At 39.5% G+C, this 18,404-nt stretch overlaps 2 protein-coding genes across 5 annotated transcripts; one reads left to right on the forward strand and one right to left on the reverse strand.

The window, feature by feature from the left end:
* The first annotated feature begins 421 nt into the window (after nucleotides 1-421).
* Nucleotides 422-10,857, forward strand: cltb (clathrin, light chain B). Of its 4 annotated transcripts, XM_049029131.1 has the most exons (7): nucleotides 422-991; nucleotides 1,690-1,736; nucleotides 2,402-2,519; nucleotides 3,326-3,437; nucleotides 5,114-5,134; nucleotides 5,333-5,386; nucleotides 8,472-10,857. In XM_049029131.1, the coding sequence occupies exons 1-7, from the start codon at nucleotides 808-810 to the stop codon at nucleotides 8,641-8,643; spliced, it is 708 nt and encodes a 235-aa protein (XP_048885088.1). In that variant the 5' UTR covers nucleotides 422-807; the 3' UTR covers nucleotides 8,644-10,857. The 4 variants fall into 4 exon arrangements, with proteins under 4 accessions (XP_048885088.1, XP_048885089.1, XP_048885090.1 ...); XM_049029132.1 differs by lacking the exon at nucleotides 5,114-5,134 and having other exon boundaries at nucleotides 423-991; XM_049029133.1 differs by lacking the exon at nucleotides 5,333-5,386 and having other exon boundaries at nucleotides 425-991.
* Nucleotides 10,593-13,643, reverse strand: higd2a (HIG1 hypoxia inducible domain family, member 2A). Its single transcript, XM_049029141.1, has 2 exons — nucleotides 13,434-13,643; nucleotides 10,593-11,476 (listed from the first exon to the last, which is right to left on the reverse strand). The coding sequence occupies exons 1-2, from the start codon at nucleotides 13,615-13,617 to the stop codon at nucleotides 11,313-11,315; spliced, it is 348 nt and encodes a 115-aa protein (XP_048885098.1). The 5' UTR covers nucleotides 13,618-13,643; the 3' UTR covers nucleotides 10,593-11,312.
* Nucleotides 13,644-18,404: the final 4,761 nt, after the last annotated feature.

An 18,404-nucleotide genomic window follows, 5' to 3' on the forward strand; every position in this document is an offset into this window, starting at 1 on the left:
CATGACGATTCATTTTCAGAAAGGGCAAGTGTTTCCCTCACGATTCATCACATCAGTCAGTTTGCTTTCTAAATACAATCCAATCTCGTAATTCTGGATTATCCGGATTAATATGTAAAAAAGATATAATGAGTTGTTTGTTGTCTTCAGACTGGCTATGTCTGCTGGTAAACATTACTGACTTTCATGTCCTGTTCATGTCCTTTCTCCAACTGGTATTATTAGTCTCAACAGCTGTGATTTTAAGATTTATTATTTCTGTTTTAACTTATTTTACTATATATGAGCACATATACTATAGGTAGGCATATATAATATTAAATTATAAGAGGTAGAACACACACATTACATTTCATGTATATACACACAGTCTGTCCTACTTAAGGAAGCAGTAAGCTTGCTGCACCGTTGGTCGCCGATGACAACACCCCCAACGTGACCAGGTGTTTGGTTGTCGGCGAGCGAGAGCATTGTGGGAGAAACGCCTTTTCTCCACAGACAGAGTCATACCTATCAAGTCAATGATATGAAAGAGACGCCGCGTTTGAAAACTTTAGAAAAGCCTGACAGCTGAAAGTTTACTTACAGAGTGAGACTTTTACTGCGCGCAGTTTACGGTGACGGATATAACTTGGAGGCTGCTGTTAGCCGGAACGCAGAACCGCAGTCAGATAGGAAACCAGTTTATCTGGCGACGCCCTCCGAGTCGGTCGTCTGAGCTTACCGGTTTCTAGAATCCGAGAACACGCTTTCATTAACTGCCATTTCCAGTCTCGCCGCAAAAATATAAACGCGTAGCCGTAGAAGATGGCGGACGATTTCGGCTTTTTCTCTTCCTCCGGTAACGGAGCCCCGGCAGCAGAAGACGACCCCGCCGCTGCGTTTCTGGCCCAACAGGAAAGCGAGATTGCGGGCATCGAAAATGACGAAGCGTTCGGGACGCTGGAAGAGGCCGAGCAGCCTCACTACCCTCCATCTCAGACAAATTACAGTAGGTCTATCCGCCGCCGACCGGCGCCCGGGCCGCTTTGTCAGGCAGCAAGCTTTCGTTAGCCGCTTGCTAACTCAGTAGCTGCTCCCGAGCCAGCCAAGCATAGAGTTTTTTTCCCCGCTTTTCACTTACAGTTAACTCGCATTTTAACAAATAACCACAACAAATAAAAGGAAGTAAGAAGCGATCGCTGGTTTCGACGTGTTTCGGTCCTGTGTCCGAAATTGAAATGCGCGGAAAGTGGCAGTCAGCTCGCACTGACAAACGCTGCTAAATAGTGACCAGCTCCTATATCGAATGTCTTTAAAACATCGCAGCAGCGCAGTTTATTGTCATTTTTAGTTCAGTTTAGGTATCTCGCAATTCTTGCGCGGATGTGTCCTTCCAGTTTTCAGCCCGTACAATATAAACAGCGAAATTTTATAGATCAGTTAAATTGTAGACGGACTGTGAAACACTCGAGTATTAAAATTGGTACGATTGAGTTGGAAAGGGCAGGTATTGCTACATTCTTAAATTATGAGTGGATGACGTTATTGCCAGTTAAACAAGCCCCATCTCTCATTTATTAGTTGTAATTTAGAAATACAAGGCGATGTAGTATTGGCATTTGTGTGTAAGTATATATTTAGGTGTTGACCATTGATATACACTGAACAAATTGAAGATATGTTTTTATTTTTCTTGTTGAATGATAGATGTTTTTGGGGAAGGAGCTGCCACGGTGAATGGCGACATGTTTTCGGTAAGTTACTGTAAGGCTGCCTTTGAGTAGCTTGTGTTATAATAGAGTATTTGCACTGTGTGTTGAGTCTTTGTTTGCTGTCAAGTCCGGGAATAAGAAATGCTTTCTAAAGCTCATCACATCAACTGACTAGCTTTTTTTTTACCTGTATGTATGTTGGTTTGCAGTAGAAAGGGGAGTTTTCCGTTGGTCAGGGATATTGTTGGGTCAGTGTTCAGTTTTTGGCAGCGCGAACTGAAGCCGTATTCTATGTGACCAGTTTGACACAATCTTTGTCCATGACACAGAGCTTAAATATACTGAAGCCAGCTCTCTAAAATGAGAAAGCAGCTGTAAGGCCTGTTTGTGTCCCTTGGGAACTTGGGAACACCTCATAATGTCGAAATGCTCTGTCTTTCTAGCCCCAGCCGAGGCAAAATGAGTCATATTTGGGCAGCTATTGTTCAGCAATGGGATTATTTTGTAATCCCTGTTGATTAAATAGTATCCAGAATCCACTGAAAACATTAATCAGTACTTTGTCCTGCCTGATTATCTCTAAATACATTTCATCAATTTTGATTTTCTCAGTAGTCACTGTGGTCATTTTGCTATTAAATGTAGCCATTTTGTAAATTGGTACAGTTGTCTTGCTTACCAGTGGTATGAAATTGCACTTCCTTCAGGAGTCTAATGGTCCCACCGACAGTTATGCTGCTATCGCTCGAGTTGACCAGCAGAGACAAGAACCAGAAAGCCTGCGCAGGTGGAGAGAGGAGCAGAGAGCCAGGCTTGAAGAACTTGGTACGTATGTATGCCTCGCTGGCTCTCATCCAAAGTGACTTTGTTTTATCCATGCTTACAGTTGGTGATTTTGAAGAAATTTAACTGCGGCTGGTAACCTTACAGCTGCTAGTCACTGATTTCATTGAAGAAAACCTGCTTGTTACCTGTCAGGATTTTATCAACACAGATCAAATACTTGGACTGAAAAGCTTTGGGGTTGACTGTATACTAAGTTGAGTGTGTGAACGGCTGGCAGTGTGTTTCTTTGCTTTGTTTGATTTGTGTTTTTCTTTCATAGCTGAGAGTGCTTTTTTCTTTCAGTTTGGAACAGCCGTCAGTAAAACTGAAGCCCACAATCATAATATTCTATCCAATCATGTAATCGGTTAAATATCTTTGGCTAGTTTCCCCCCATGAACTAATGCATGGTAGGATTTTTGGATGAAATTATGGAGCCAACTCAGTTTATGTCAAATAGCAGCAACAGCCATCGCTGCATTTAGCAGAAAATGCTGGAAGATTTTTTTTTTATTAGAACTTAGATGCTTACCATTTGTGAATTCAAAAATAGACTCTGGCAATGAATGTGCGACAGATAACCCAACTTATTTTTTTCTTTCAGTTTTACGGTAGAAATGTTTTCATTGTACTTGAGAGAGCAGAATTTCATCCAGAAGCATGCCATTTTTTTTGTTTTGATTAGTTATATAGTTATTTAGTCAAGGTGCATCTTAAAACAGGGATGTCATACAGGTTAGCAGTAAGTTTTGATTGAAGCAATGGCAGCAGGTGACGTTCTGTCTGTGTTCCATGGGGTCACACAGACTCCGCCTCCAAGGCTGCAGAGGCTGAGTGGAAGGAGAAGGCCAAGAAGGAGTTGGAAGATTGGCACGTGCATCAGTCTGAGCAGATGGAGAAGAACAAAACCAACAACAGGTACTGTGTGATTCCATGGCCTTTTAATGGTCTCGTCTCCAAATATGGGTACAAATGATTTCAGGAAGCTGTTGCTGCTTATTGCGCTTTTCTGCTTTCTTAGGGAAAAACACATTCCAGTATTTCTATCCCAAAGAAATGGCAACTACTTAAATATGTTATACATTTAGCATGTAACACTTGTAGTATGTATCTCTCGACATCTGTGTGAGGAACGTTCCATGCAGTGGAGAAATACAGAAAATATATGCAGAAAGTCAGTGTTGTATTTAAGTATGAGGAAATATATCCGGTTTTTGTTCCTGTACATTTTCTTCAATAAAATAGGACACGTCTGTTTAGTTTGTAATTTGGGGGTTGGGGGGGTGGGCTTATCTTGTCTAACTGAGTTAATTATATAGTTCTTAAGACTACCTGTAGTGCTATGTAATTACTTTGGAGAAGTAGCTTTGTTATGGCAAATCCAAATATAAAAATTATGGAGCCCAGGAAGTGACATGGAGGTCGGAGGAAAAAGACAGACTGTTGTGAGGCCTCTCAGCACTTTGCATTACTATTTCTAACTGTGTCCATTTAAACTACAAAAGATCGATTAATGGACTGATAAGTATAAAACAAGTGATACAGGCATGTCTAATAAAGTGTTATTTAAGCATTAAGCACATAAAGAAATCTGGAAAACAAGGGGTGTTGCTTTCTTTTGTTGTGTCATAGTTTAGGTTTAAACCCGGATCCCACTTTCCTAGGTATTCTCGCTTGATGATGGATTTGCAGATCTGTACTGAAATATTCCAGAAAGCAGGTTCGAGTTTAAACCTTAGCTCCAACACCGCAGTAAGGTTAGCTTTATATGCAGTCCTCCAACTGTAATATCTTTCGACAAAAGCAAGCAACACCCCTTGCTTTCGAGATTTCTGTACAGGCAAATTTTAATGTTTCAATGTTTGTGAGTGCACTTCAAGTTCAACAGCCCAGCTGTCTTGCTTGCAGTGAGTGAATGGACGCAGTGCAAATATTAATAAATGTGTATAAAAGCATATACTCAGTTATTTGGTGTCCATTGTACCCCATAGTTCAATGCTTAAAGCACACTTTACTGAACATGGCTGTATTAATTATACATATTACTTAATTCTACATTTTGTACTTTAAACACACAATGCAGTTAATTATTAATAGGAAAGAATCGCAAGATCTTGCAAAGGTTTTGCGGGATCTCGCAGAAGTCAACCATTATCTTTTCTTTTTTCATGAAGTTCGGGAAGCTAATTTTTATTTAATTCATTTAGTAAGTAATTTGAGTGTAAAATTGTCCATTGGTTGAAATAAACTGATAAAACATTACATGGACATAATTATTATAGCTTAGTATACAAGAGTATCTAGTAGCAGTCAGTTTTGAGTGTATCCCTGCTATATGGAAGGCATTCTATACTTTCTCCACACACTTTCCACTATAATGACATTGATCGTTCCTTACAGAACAGTAATGCATTCATGTTAAGTGTCACTGCAGATATCTAAGCTAAATATATGTGCTCTTTGTCATGTTGAGCATTAACACCTATGAAAATAGACATTTGTGTGCAGCCTGTTTTGACTATCCCAGTTTTGACAACAAAGGGGGATGTAGCTTAACTGTACTAATACAAGCCTTCTTTTATATCTTTCAGCAGACTCTCTCCAAGTTTTGCACGGTATCTTGTAACTATAAACTTCGCTGCTTTTTCCCTTTGCTGTAACGCTCCTTTCCATGTCTGCTGTCTTGATAAGTTGCAAGTGTTCTGTCTGCTTGTTGTTTGAAACTGACCCATTTTTCTCTGTCTTTTCCTCCTCTCTTCCTCCTCTCTTCCTCCCTCCCTCTTTGTTTCTGGACTAATTTGCATGCACACTAGGATTGTGGATAAAGCTTTCTACGATCAGCCCAACGCAGATACAATAGGTTTTGTGTACGTCTGTTCCTCTTCAACCTGTTTCGCAATTTCAGAAAATCTCCAATAACAAAAATTCCCCTTGAATGTGTATGCTAGACCCATTCTAGAAATTAGTTGGTTAGACTATTAAAGCATTCCCTATTCTTAGTTAAATTATTATTAACTGAAATTTATCATTTGTAAAGCTGTTTTATATTAATGGTACTATTATTATTATTATTATTATTATTATTATTATTCTGTCTGAGCAAAATTTGATACATTTATATTGATATTTTAAATTATTCTTGCGGCTTTGGGCCCTCTCTTATTGACCGCAATAGGTAACCTAAACTCTGCCACCACATCACACCACACACTAGTCATTTTTCAGATTGTCAGCATAAATTAAAAGACTCATTTCAGTGTACATTGTCCGGTTCAGGGTCGTTTCCTGTTGCTACTTTTCTACACCCTTGTCGCTGTCCTGTACTGATGGCTTGTATATAGAATAATCTTTTTAAATGAGAGCATATATGACCTTGGCAAGTGTTGCCATCTCATGAAAAATAACACAGCATTACAAAAATAGTCCTGTGCCCCATTTTGGTCATGTGGCTTTTCATTAAGAATGTAGTTGTGCCATATGCACTGTGGACAGTTTGGTCTGCGTGTGGTGAGAGCACTTTGTGTATCTGTGGTATGCCTGAGATCTGTGAGCTTTCTGTAAATCCTGTATATATTTTCAAGCCATTTCAGATAAAATTTGACTATAACAGTGCCTCCAGTTCCCCTCTTATCTCACCTTGCAAGAAAATTAGGTGCATGGCAGTGACTGGTTTGCATTGGTGGTTTGCTTATCCTGCATCTTTTGGCTCTCTCAACTGCTTTCCACTTTTCACCTACTCTACCACATCACCCTGCTTTAACAGATTAATAGTCATTTTTGTTGGATTTGTTCTCTCTCTCTCTCTCTCTCTCTATATATATATATATATATATATATATATATATATATATATAATTTATTTTATGGATCACTTACACGCTATTGATCTCTTGATACGTGAATGTCATATTCCATTTTTGTGAGGTCACTTGCTATCCCTAAAATGCTGCATTGCTATCATGAATCATTCAGTCACGTAGGTGGAAGGTTGGGTAGTAGTTGACCACCCAATGTCAGTCTGTTACTGTAATTCGGTCAGGTATAACTATAACAAAGTGCTTAATTTGGTAGCTCTGTAAAGCTATGTTACACCTGATAAGTGTTAATCTTCCACTTTAAATTTTTTTATCTACATTGGTTATTGAAAAAAGTGTATTGTATGCTGTATATGCACTTTACTTTTGTCATGCTTTACCCAAACTTAATGCAGCATGAATAAGCCTGGAGGGGCCTATTTAACTTTAACTTTGGAAACTGCAGTCATTGATACACTGCTGATAGAGTTTATCACACTTTCTATACTTACACTGTTGTACTTGTATTTGTTCAAATAAAAAGTAAGTAGGAATCACACGGTATAACACAATATTAAATATATCTAGGGTACACTTTAGTGCAGAATGGCTTTTCCTTGTTTTTCTTAAGAAAACTCGGCCTTTTGGGTAAACTATCTCATACCGTTTTGCATTGTGCTGCATCAGTCCTGTTCCATTCATGTTTGACTGCTCCCCACAGCTGGTCATTACTCCTAAATTTTTTTCCAACAAGTTTGGCCTTGATATGCACCTACATATATTCCCTATGGGGTTAAGATCTGGTGACTCACCAGGCCAAATCATGACCGTCAGTGAATTCCACTCCAACCATGACTTTGCTGTTTTTGCTGTGGGTGCTGGTGCATTGTCTTGTTGGAAAATGGCCAATTGTCTGTCATTCCCACGACATAACTTGTTCAAACTTGGTAGCAACCCTTTCTGTAATATCTTTTGGTACTCCTTTGTATTAATAGATTTTTCACATCGTACCAGCTCACCAATACCAGATGGAGCGAACTGCCCCATACCACTATCCCACCTCTACCGTGTTCCACAGTGGTGGACAGGAATTCTTGGTTGAATTTCTCACTTGACCTATGAAGACTATGAAGTGTTGAAAATCTGAGTGGAAAATTCCTTGTGGTTTCCTTACATACCTCTAATGAAAATCATCTTCCTTGAGCTGTCTTGCAATTGTTATTTGTGAAACAGTCTCATTATTTCTGAATTCCTGTGCTAATTTTATGAGAGGCTTCTGTCATCTTGACATTCAGAACTTGCCTTCTGTGCAACAGACCCTGTCACTTGGAATGTGTGACCAGTTCTCTGAATTGTAGGCAGTGGAATCTGGATATCCTTAGACTTCAGCAGACATGAATGGAACAGCAATGACGCAGCGCACTGTGAAAGGCTGTAAGACAGCTTGCCCAAATGGCTGTGTTTTCTAAAGAAAACAAGGAAAAGCCACCCCATTCTAGATTATACACTGGCTACAGACAATGCATGCAATTTTGTGAAACACCGTTACTTATTTCACCTGTATTTGTTAAACGGGAAAAATAATCTTAATAAATTGTTTGCCTCATTGCCCAGCAGTGTATGTTGTTTATTAGACTGCATTGCATTCTGCTTAATTAGGAATTTTAGTTGATCAAATGTACTGGGACAGCTACATTGATACAGTACCCTTGCCAAACACCTGGTTTTGTATTGGCCCTGTGCACTGCTATTTATTAACTTTGACTCTGGTAGAGTACTGCAGTATTAACATTGAAATTGCAGAATAACAGTTATTTCACAGGAAATCCTGTCAAAATAGTGGCTGTAAAGCCAATAATTTACCTGTTTTGGATGACAAATGCAGTTAACATGCGTGTTAAGAACGTGAACCTGTTAAACAATTTTGGAGGGATGAAATAGTACACAAAGGCACACTGTTAAAGAATGTCAAATATCCACAAAAGTACTATATCTTGATTTGCACTAGAATTAAAACAGAACATTCTTCTAAGTTTGTGTACACTGAGATTAATACTGACAGCACTGCAACCAAGCAAGACAGATATGTAATTAGCAGTTAATGTAAGACTGTTTCTCTTAAGTGCCATTTTTAAAATGTTGCTTTTGGTTCCTCAAGGGCTTCAGAGGAGGCCTTCGTGAAGGAGAGCGATGAGGACGCCCCAGGCTCTGAGTGGGAAAGAGTGGCGCGGCTCTGCGACTTCAATCCCAAAACCAACAAGCAGTCCAAAGACGTGTCTCGTATGCGCTCTGTGCTCATATCCTTAAAACAGACACCCCTGCTTCGCTAGGCCACTTCTTTCTGTTCTGCTCTTTTAAGATTGTGTAGTGCTCTGTCTACTCCACAATGAAGGAAAGTAAACTATTTTGCTAATTAGTCTATTTTCTGGCACCTTTTCAATTTTGTTACATTGACATAAGGATGCGAGATTCATCCACATCCCCTTTTCCACATTATAGCTTGGGTTACACCGTTCTGTCCCTTCCCTTGACAGATTTTATGTTGCTATCACATTTCTGTTGGCTGGTCTTGTAAGTGTATTTTGAGCAGAAGTATGCCAAGGTGAGTGCCACCAATGTTCTCTTTTGGACCTTATGAAAATAGTTTGACATTTTAAAGTATCCCACTACAAAAATGTAAATCAGAAGTCCCCTTTTGACCTGAAGAAACACGTGTTGTGTGATGATCAAAATGCGTTTTGAATGGGAATCCCCTCTCTGTCCTTCAGATTTCTGACAATGTTTGAAAAGTGATTTTACATCTTTTAAATCAGTCTTAGCACTGCTGTGTGAGAATTTTTAATCCAGTTTGGCTGGTGCCACCCATTTTTGTAAATATTCACATTTTACTCTCCCTCAGCCCAATGTACCAGTATGATATATGTGCTTTATAACTCACAAACTGAACGAGTTTCTTCCTAGCTGCTTATGGTGTCATGTTGGCCAGCTCAAGACCTAAGACAGAAGTGACTTTTTTAAAACTTTCAAAGGGGTGTCTCTTGTATACCCTCAAATCATCTGCCTTTCCTAGATTGCCTTCAAATGTATTTGTGAATTAAATGTATTCTTCTTTTTCCAAAATGAAATCAGTGCATTTTCTTGCTGCTTGAATGCCATAGCCTACCTGTCACTTAACCCAGTTTCTTCTAGATGATTAAAACTCACTGCTGGCATCATGTCATTAGAATATGACTGAGTGCTTTTTGAAAGCCCTGTGTGTAAAACGAGGCATATTATATACTGCAGTGACTTGTGTTCAGTTGTAACCATATGGGTTGGGTTGAAAAAACTTTAGTCTGAAATCTGAACTTAAAATTGCAAAAATGACCATAACATTTTTTTATAGGTGTAAGAAATACGTTTCCCATTCAGAATATATATGTCCTTAAATGTGGATTAGAAATACTGGTTTGACAAGAAGGGCAACCCCAGAAAAAAATGTCTATAATGGTTAACCAAAGGAATCATTTGGTTTAAAAAATGTAGAGTTGGGGGATGTACATTATCCATATGAGGCCAAAAAAATGCTAAGAGTTATTGTTAGTTTATCATGTCATGATGAGTGAAGTGCTATATGCTGGCCAGGGTAGGTCAGAACTTTTTCTCGTGGCCTTCAACATTTCCAAAAAGAAAAACACCTCACTTCTCTGTAGCTGTACTGTTAGTGCCTAGTCACTATTTACACTATTGGCCAAAATTGTGGCAACACCTAGCAAATTTTGCATTACGCTTTAAAAATTACCACACAATTATTGGCGGTAATGTTTCTAAACAATCATAGAATGTTTACAGATATCATACATTGGACGATTAAATAGGTAACTGGAGCAACAGTTGAATAAAGTTCTGCAATCTCTAAAAATGGAAAGTGTTTCCAATATTTTGGCCTTTAGAGTACATTAGACAATGTTCCTCCTTAAGGAGTCCTACAGTCCAGCACCCTGGAACCAAGGACTGAGAAACGCCGAACACTTGGGAACTCTCTGATTCATGACATAATATGTATACGGATGTGGTTATCATTTAAAAGGATTTGTTATAGTAGGACCATTGTACAGTCACACCACTTTTAATTTTCACCATGACGTGCACCATGAATGTGACGGTCACTAAATCAGTTCTGTATTCCTTGCATACCTGTGTATCTGCATGTGTATATGTGGTGTAGTAGAAATAATGCAACAGTTTTATATAAGCAGACATTTCATGGAAAACTGTCACTCTACCGAGGGGAAAAAAGTTATATTAATCCATTTTGTTTTTAATATGTAAATTCAGCTTCATAATCCCAGCTACACTGAGTTCGCCTGTATATCTTTGTTCTTTGATGCTAATAGTAGTAGATAAATGTAACAATATAAAGCAATTACTATGTATCAGTGTGTCACATTCCATAAATTGCACATGTTGATCTTGCATAGAAAATCAGCTACCAATTAGGTCATTTAAGACAGATTAACATTAACTATATCATGTACAATAAATTAAACACAAGGGAAAACCAACTCTCTCAGTACTTTTGTTTTACACTTGAAGGAATGCATCCTTGCAGAGACATAAGGCAAATAATGACGAGGTAAGGCAAAAGCATGACTGGATTCAAACCTAACACCAAAAACCTGAGCAGCATTGTCAAAAACATCTTCCAAGTTTGTATTTTCAAAATCTTTTTCGGAGATAACTATAGTATACATTGCTATTATTCATTTGGCTTTATTAGGATCAGTTTTCACCTTTTACCTTCATCTAGGTACTTTAAAGGAGGGAAAAAGACCAAATTTACGGTCTTCATTTATTTACATCTTATGACCACAGAGTTTTCTTAAAGCACTACTGACAGAAAAAAAATGCAATCGCTTTCATAAAGCAGTACAGAAGTGTTTTCAGTTTGAGAACTTTACAAGAAGATCTTCAGCCAGATGTTGGCAAAGGTAGTTGTCCTCTCTTACTGCTGAGGTCACTACTTGTGTTTCAAGGCTGTAGCTGCAACTCCTACAATAATAGCAACTACAGTAAATCCTTGTGCGAAGATTCGAGCCCGCATCAGCAACTGTGACTGCCGAGTTTTTCCTTGCTTGAAAGCAATGAGGCCATATGTCAATGCTCCCGTGGTCCCCAAACAACCTGTAGGAATGTTAACGAAACTCTGTAAAACAGTGGATCTTGACATAGACAACATACATAACATTATTATTGGCTCATGATAATTTCAAGGAAATTCTGATTACTGGAGAAGTACATTGCTAACATAAGGTTAACTATATTGTACTACTACAGACCTCCAAGGTGGTGGAGACATTGTTTGCCTGACTAAAAAGTTCAGTTGTGTGGGTTTTCGTGACAATATATTTAACCATATATCCATCCACATATCCTGAGCCGGATCTCAGGGGGTCTGAAGACTATGTTGATATAGTTATTTCACAAAAATAGGCCAACATTAGGCGCTTTCTGACTGCAGGAACCTTTTTCAGAAACTTGGCTGGATTTTAGTTCCTGAACTTTCTCAAAGTAACTGATCCTCTTAGGATTTGAGTGGACAACTTTCATGATTCCATGTCATTCACAATTACTCTACCTGCTTGTGTACAGTACATTCAAGAAGAGAAGACCTTGTACACTTACAGATGAACACTAACTAATACAGTTTGGTCACAGGACATCATGAGGTGATTATTAAATAACTTATTCAGGCACCAAAGTAGGCTCGACTGAGTTGCCAGCTGAATAAGTTACATAATCATCAATGATTCTGAAACATATGTATTTTACGAACAAAGAAGTAAGGCAAATACCAAATTACAAATACACAAGCTGTCGTGTAGTTAACTAGGCATAAGTGCAGCTAAACTGACCTTCAGATAAATGCCCAGCTACAAGTGCAGTAGCTAATACTATTATTATGAAAGCAAAAGAAACTCAAAATCTCCTATCACACAATGGCTGTGTCTCAATTCATGGGCTGCATTCTTCAAAGGCTATGTTAGAAGGCCGAATGCATTACAGCGGCGTGTTCAGGCCGTCCCATTTTGAAGGCTCCTTCAAAAGCGGCCTAGCGATGTTTCGGTCTTTTCCCACACCACAAAGGATGCACCTAATGGATCCTTCGTGGCCCAACCTATCCCAAGATTCACTGCATGGAGATAAAGTGGGTGTGTCCTTGGCTATGTGATAGGAGCAAACGCTTCATGATGATAGAGTATGGCAGAGAAACAGCTGATGACGCAAAGTACTGTAATTTGCAAACTTTGTCTATACGACAGGTGGCAACACAAGCAATCGTTTTAACCACCTGAAATGGGAGCACACCTAAAATGCAGAATGTCTGGAGTGTTTAATGTTTACTTTTTGGTATCTGTCTTATTTTTTAATGGAATAATCAATTGATGTATTTATTTATTAGGTTCTTCAACAAATTAGACGCTAGATTATTCGACTAATCAGAATCAGAATCGCATTTATTGGCCAAGTATGTGAGCGAACACATACAAGGAATTTGATTCCGGTCGATGGTGTCTCAAATATAAAAACAACAACAATCTACAATATGAAAATGTAATATGGATTTATATTCATAAACATAAAGGTAAATGTTAAGAGAAAATGTATGTGTTATTTGTACATATGTTTATACTATTTATATATATACATATACACACACACATAAGTGTGTAAATGAACAATACAATATAATAAGCAATATAAATCTTATATATAGAAAATACAATGAAAAAAAATCTTTATTAAATTATCGTTAGGTCCAGCCCCAGCAATAGTAAATTCACATATAGTATATCTCACTACTGTCGATCTCAGACTAGCATAGACTAGGAGATGATACTTAAAAGAACCTTTACATATGTCACTTTCGGAACTGTGTTACTTCTCCCCCCGCCGGAAGTGGAGAAATTCAGATACACACTTTCATGTTTTGCCCTTCTACGTTTACAAATGCAGCGTGAAGCGGGTAATCAATCACAAAAAAAAACTACTTTTATGCATACACACACAAATTACTCGTATTTGGCCATATATTTGTTTTGAGCGAAGGTAGTCAACGGATGACATTTATTTGACTTACCTAAAGGTACAAAGGGATTCTCCTTCGTCTTTCTAATGAATTTCTCCTTGAACCCTTCATCTTTCATCCGCGAAGCAGGGGAAAATCCTTCTATAACAGGAGGATTAGACAAATCAAAAAGTACAGCTGAAGATGTTTGCTTTGGCCCTTGATCTTGTCCTACGGGGGTTGTTGTGGCGGCCATTTTGTCGCTGCTGTAGGTGGAAGTGATCTTCGAGTCACGTGAGTTGCACAAACACGTTTATTGGACAAGTTCGGAAAGCTGATGCAGTCACTGGATTTTTTAATATTTCGCAAATGAAATTGCAATGTAAATATTGTAGATATCTGAATTGCAGATTAAAGGCGCGGCACAGGTGGAAAACAATTAAACAATGGGGAAAGCATGTATAATAATCGTGAGCTTGATAAATGTCCGAGTTTAAATGATATCATGGAGAATTGTGTGCTCTGTATAAATTTACCACTAGATGGAGACAAAGTTATATAACAAAACGATTTCTTATCACAAATTAATACGAACTTCTTTGGAAGACAAATGAGAAATGCTTTAGGTTGATCCCCTAAACATGACTGTAATTATCACCAAGGATATACAAACGTGCTGGGAACGTGAAGTGAGGACCAAAAGAAGACCAAAAAACAGGCTGATGCCCTAAACATCCTGGGGATGTGATGGAAGGACCTAAATAAGACCAAAAATTAACATTAAAGTCGGTCCTCTAAACGTTCCCAGCATGTCTTGAATTTTCCATGAAAGTTTCCAAATAATGTGACCCGAAGTTTTGAAGAACTCCATATCACAATGTTGTGGGAACGTCCTAGGAAGACTACACGATGACATACTTTACACCAATGGGGATGTTCTCAGAACATATGCATTAATGAACAGCAAATGTTGTGCGGATCAGGAAATATCATGGTCTGGGAGTTATCCAGAAACAGAAATAGCTGAAGACAGGGTAGCTGTGTGACCGCTGCCCTCCTGCGGTGTCAATTGAATCTTGAAAATTGGACTACGCAAAAAAAATAACTGAGAGCCCTTAACCTAGATGGAACAAGCCCATTGTTGACCACTCACACACAAGTCACACTAAGGGAAATTCAGACTGAGCAGCATGTGGGAGATACCTTGCAGAAAATCAACCATGTCGATCACAGTGAATGTTTGCAATCTGATACAATTGAGTCAAATGGAATGGTACAGTGACAAACCATATTTGTGTTAATAGTTCATTTTATACAAAAAATTACATCAATTTGGCATTCTTTTCTAGTCAGGTCTGGTAATTGCATTGCTTTTTTTGGAAACATGCCATTAATTTCTGAAAACTATTTGGTTGTTTGCCAATTAAGAAAGTCTAATATTTAAATTCAATTTGTTGTATGAACAAGATGTATCTCTAGATCTTCATTAAAATATCCCAAGGTACCATCGCAGATACCGGATTGTGGGTGCATTCAACTCCAGCTGTGCTTTGTCCCTCATTTTACTTTGTAATATTAAGCATCTAATACAAGTTAGGCAATGAATACATCATAAATAATTCATTCAGGTATATGCTGCTCCACACAGTATTGCATACAACATGCGAGTAATGTCAGTCATTAGATACAACAGGTAACATGGCATGATTTTGTATGTCCACATTGCTTCAAACACCAACATTTGAAAGATAAAATAATAATATCCGTCTTCTAACCAACTATGCTTCTCCGGGTTGTGGGTTGGAGCCTTCCCCAGGCAGAACAGGGCACAAGGCAAGAGGTCAACCTAGATGAGATGGCATTTCATTCCAGAGCATTACATTAACCTTTAGGTCAACAGCCATACCACCTGCAATTCAGAGTTGGTAGTCCATCTGAAGCAATGCGGGTTTGGGCTTGGCCATTACTTGGTATGGAGGTCGACTAGGAAAGCTGGGTTGCTGCTGGAAGAGGTGTTGGTGTGTCCAACAGGAGAGCCCTTCCTGTGGTCAGTGTGGATCCTAATGCCCCAGTGCAGTGACAGGGTCACTATGGCCAACAGGAGAGTCCGTCCTGTGGTCTGTGTGGATCCCAATGCCCCAGTGCAGTGACAGGGTCACCACAGCCAACAGGAGAGTCCGTCCTGTGGTCTGTGTGGATCCCAATGCCCCAGTGCAGTGATAGGGTCACTGTGGCCAACAGGAGAGCCCGTCCTGTGTGGATCCCAATGCCCCAGTGCAGTGACATGACTCTGTCGGATGAGACATAAGATTGAAGCCCTGGCTCTCTGAGGTCATAAAAAGTCCCTGAACATCCTTTGAAAGAGTAAGGGTGGTATCCTGGGGCTTCATTTATAGTGATCGTAAAATCTTGTGGGAGAGGAAACGAAAAGTCAGATGTATGTAATCTTGCGTGAACTGCAATACGCATCGTACAAGTTAGAAAGCTCACATATCGTAGAAGCATTAGCACGTGTGTGTGCTTAGGAGACTGCCACATTCCCTCCCACTAATTTCCCTACACTGACAATGCAAACGAGACACGTATATAAACAAGCACATTCTACATTTGCAACGCCACTTCAGAGACATTGGATTCACAAACAAAAGGGACAAAAAAAATGTCTCCAAATGTGAAATGCAGACTTTATAGTGTCGTGAGCATCCTGGGGCGAAATGGCTGCCGTTGCATCATCCGGGTGGGGGCTACACAATGATGGTGGATGAAGTGGCTCCCCATTGGTTCCTTACAGGACTATGACTGTTTTGAAAAAGCGCTATATAAATGTAACATTCATTCATTCATGTTCATTTAAATTATGAAGTTGCCCCCCCCTCCATATTTAACCCGCTCCTATGCCCATGGCTATGGTACTTTGTACTTTTAGAGATGCCAGTTACACTAATAGCATTTCTTTGTACCATGGGAGGAAACCCACATGACACAGGATGAACACACAAGTGCAATACAAAGAGCAGAGGTTCAGCAACAGTGAATGCAGCCCACTATGCCACCCAATTTCAATGTAATAATAATAACTTGTTTTTCTGGAACAGATTATTAATATAACCCTGCACGGTTATGCAAACAAACAGGGAACATTTTATTTCTTCAATATTAGAAACAGAAATATTTCTTTCTATAACATATATTGAAGGAATAGTACACTGAACAAAAATATAAACGCAACACTTTTGTTTTTGCTCCCATTTTTCATGAGATGGACTTAAAGATCTACAATTCATTCCAGATACACAATATTACAATTTCTCTCAAACATTTCTCACAAATCAGTCTAAATGTGTGATAGTGAGCACTTCTGCTTTGCTGAGATAATCCATCCCACCTCACAGGTGTGCCACATCAAGATGCTGATCTGACATCATGGGTAGTGCACAGGTGTACCTTATACTGCCCACAATAAAAGGCCACCCTGGAATGTGCAGTTTTGTCTCACAGCAAAATGCCACAGATGCCACAAGCATTGAGGGAGCGTGCAATTGGCATGCTGACAGCAGGAATGTCAACCAGATCTGTTGCTCGTGCATTGAATGTTCATTTCTCAACCATAAGCCGTCTCCAAAGGCGTTTCAGAGAATATGGCAGTACATCCAACCGGCCTCACAACCGCAGACCACGTGTAACCACACCAGCCCAGGACCTCCACATCCAGCAGGTTCACCTCCAAGATCGTCTGAGACCAGCCACTCAGACAGATAATGCACGGCCCCATGTTGCAAGGATCTGTACACAGTTCTTGGAAGCTGAAAATGTCCCAGTTCTTGCATGGCCAGCATACTCACCGGACATGTCACCCGTTGAGCATGTTTGGGATGTGCTTGACCGGCGTATACGACAGCGTGTACCAGTTCCCACTAATATCCAACAACTTCGCACAGCCATTGAAGAGGAGTGGACCAACATTCCACAGGCCACAATTGACAATCTGATAAACTCTATGCGAAGAAGATGTGTTGCATTGCATGAGGCAAATGGTGGTCACACCAGATACTGACCGGTTCTGAGTCCCCAGACCCCCAATAAAGCAAAAAACTGCACATTCCAGGGTGGCCTTTTATTGTGGGCAGTATAAGGTACACCTGTGCACTACCCATGATGTCAGATCAGCATCTTGATGTGGCACACCTGTGAGGTGGGATGGATTATCTCAGCAAAGCAGAAGTGCTCACTATCACACATTTAGACTGATTTGTGAGAAATGTTTGAGAGAAATGGTAATATTGTGTATCTGGAATGAATTGTAGGTCTTTAAGTCCATCTCATGAAAAATGGGAGCAGAAACAAGAGTGTTGCGTTTATATTTTTGTTCAGTATATATGGGCAAAATTCTGTTGATCTTATATATATGTCTGGGTCACATGTGTGCGGAGTTTGCATGTTCTCCCCATGTCGTCGTGGGGTTTCATCCGGGTACTCCGGTTTCCCCCCATAGTCCAAAAACATGCTGAGGCTAATTGGACTTGCTAAATTGCCCATAGGTGTGCATGTGTGAGTGAATGGTGTGTGAGTGTGCCCTGCGATGGGCTGGCCCCCCATCCTGGGTTGTTCCCTGCCTCATGCCCATTGCTTCCTGGATAGGCTCCAGACTGTACGCGACCCAGTAGGATAAGTAGTTTGGAAAATGGATGGATATATAGTAAAATCTAACAAGTGTGTTATTGGACATGAAAATAATTCTAGTAAAATAGCCCCAGCTGAAGCACGGATTTGACCCTCCACAGAAAATAATTGCCCAGGCCAGTTGTAACTCAGTGCCACAAAGTTCATGAATTATTGCCTATTTATCATTAGTCCGCTGTGTAACGGAAAGTTTAACATTGGCTGATATCAAATTGCGGACAGACCACTGTTAACCATGACAGTTTCTTAGAGAATTTCAGAAATTATTACATTGGTACATTCAATTCTGCATGCAGTGTTTTTTGTCATACCTCATAAGATGATCCTGTCAAATTTAAAAAATGAACGGTAAGTTTGATTCAA

This window comes from Brienomyrus brachyistius, chromosome 10, assembly GCF_023856365.1.
Source record: "Brienomyrus brachyistius isolate T26 chromosome 10, BBRACH_0.4, whole genome shotgun sequence".
NCBI lineage: Eukaryota > Metazoa > Chordata > Actinopteri > Osteoglossiformes > Mormyridae > Brienomyrus > Brienomyrus brachyistius.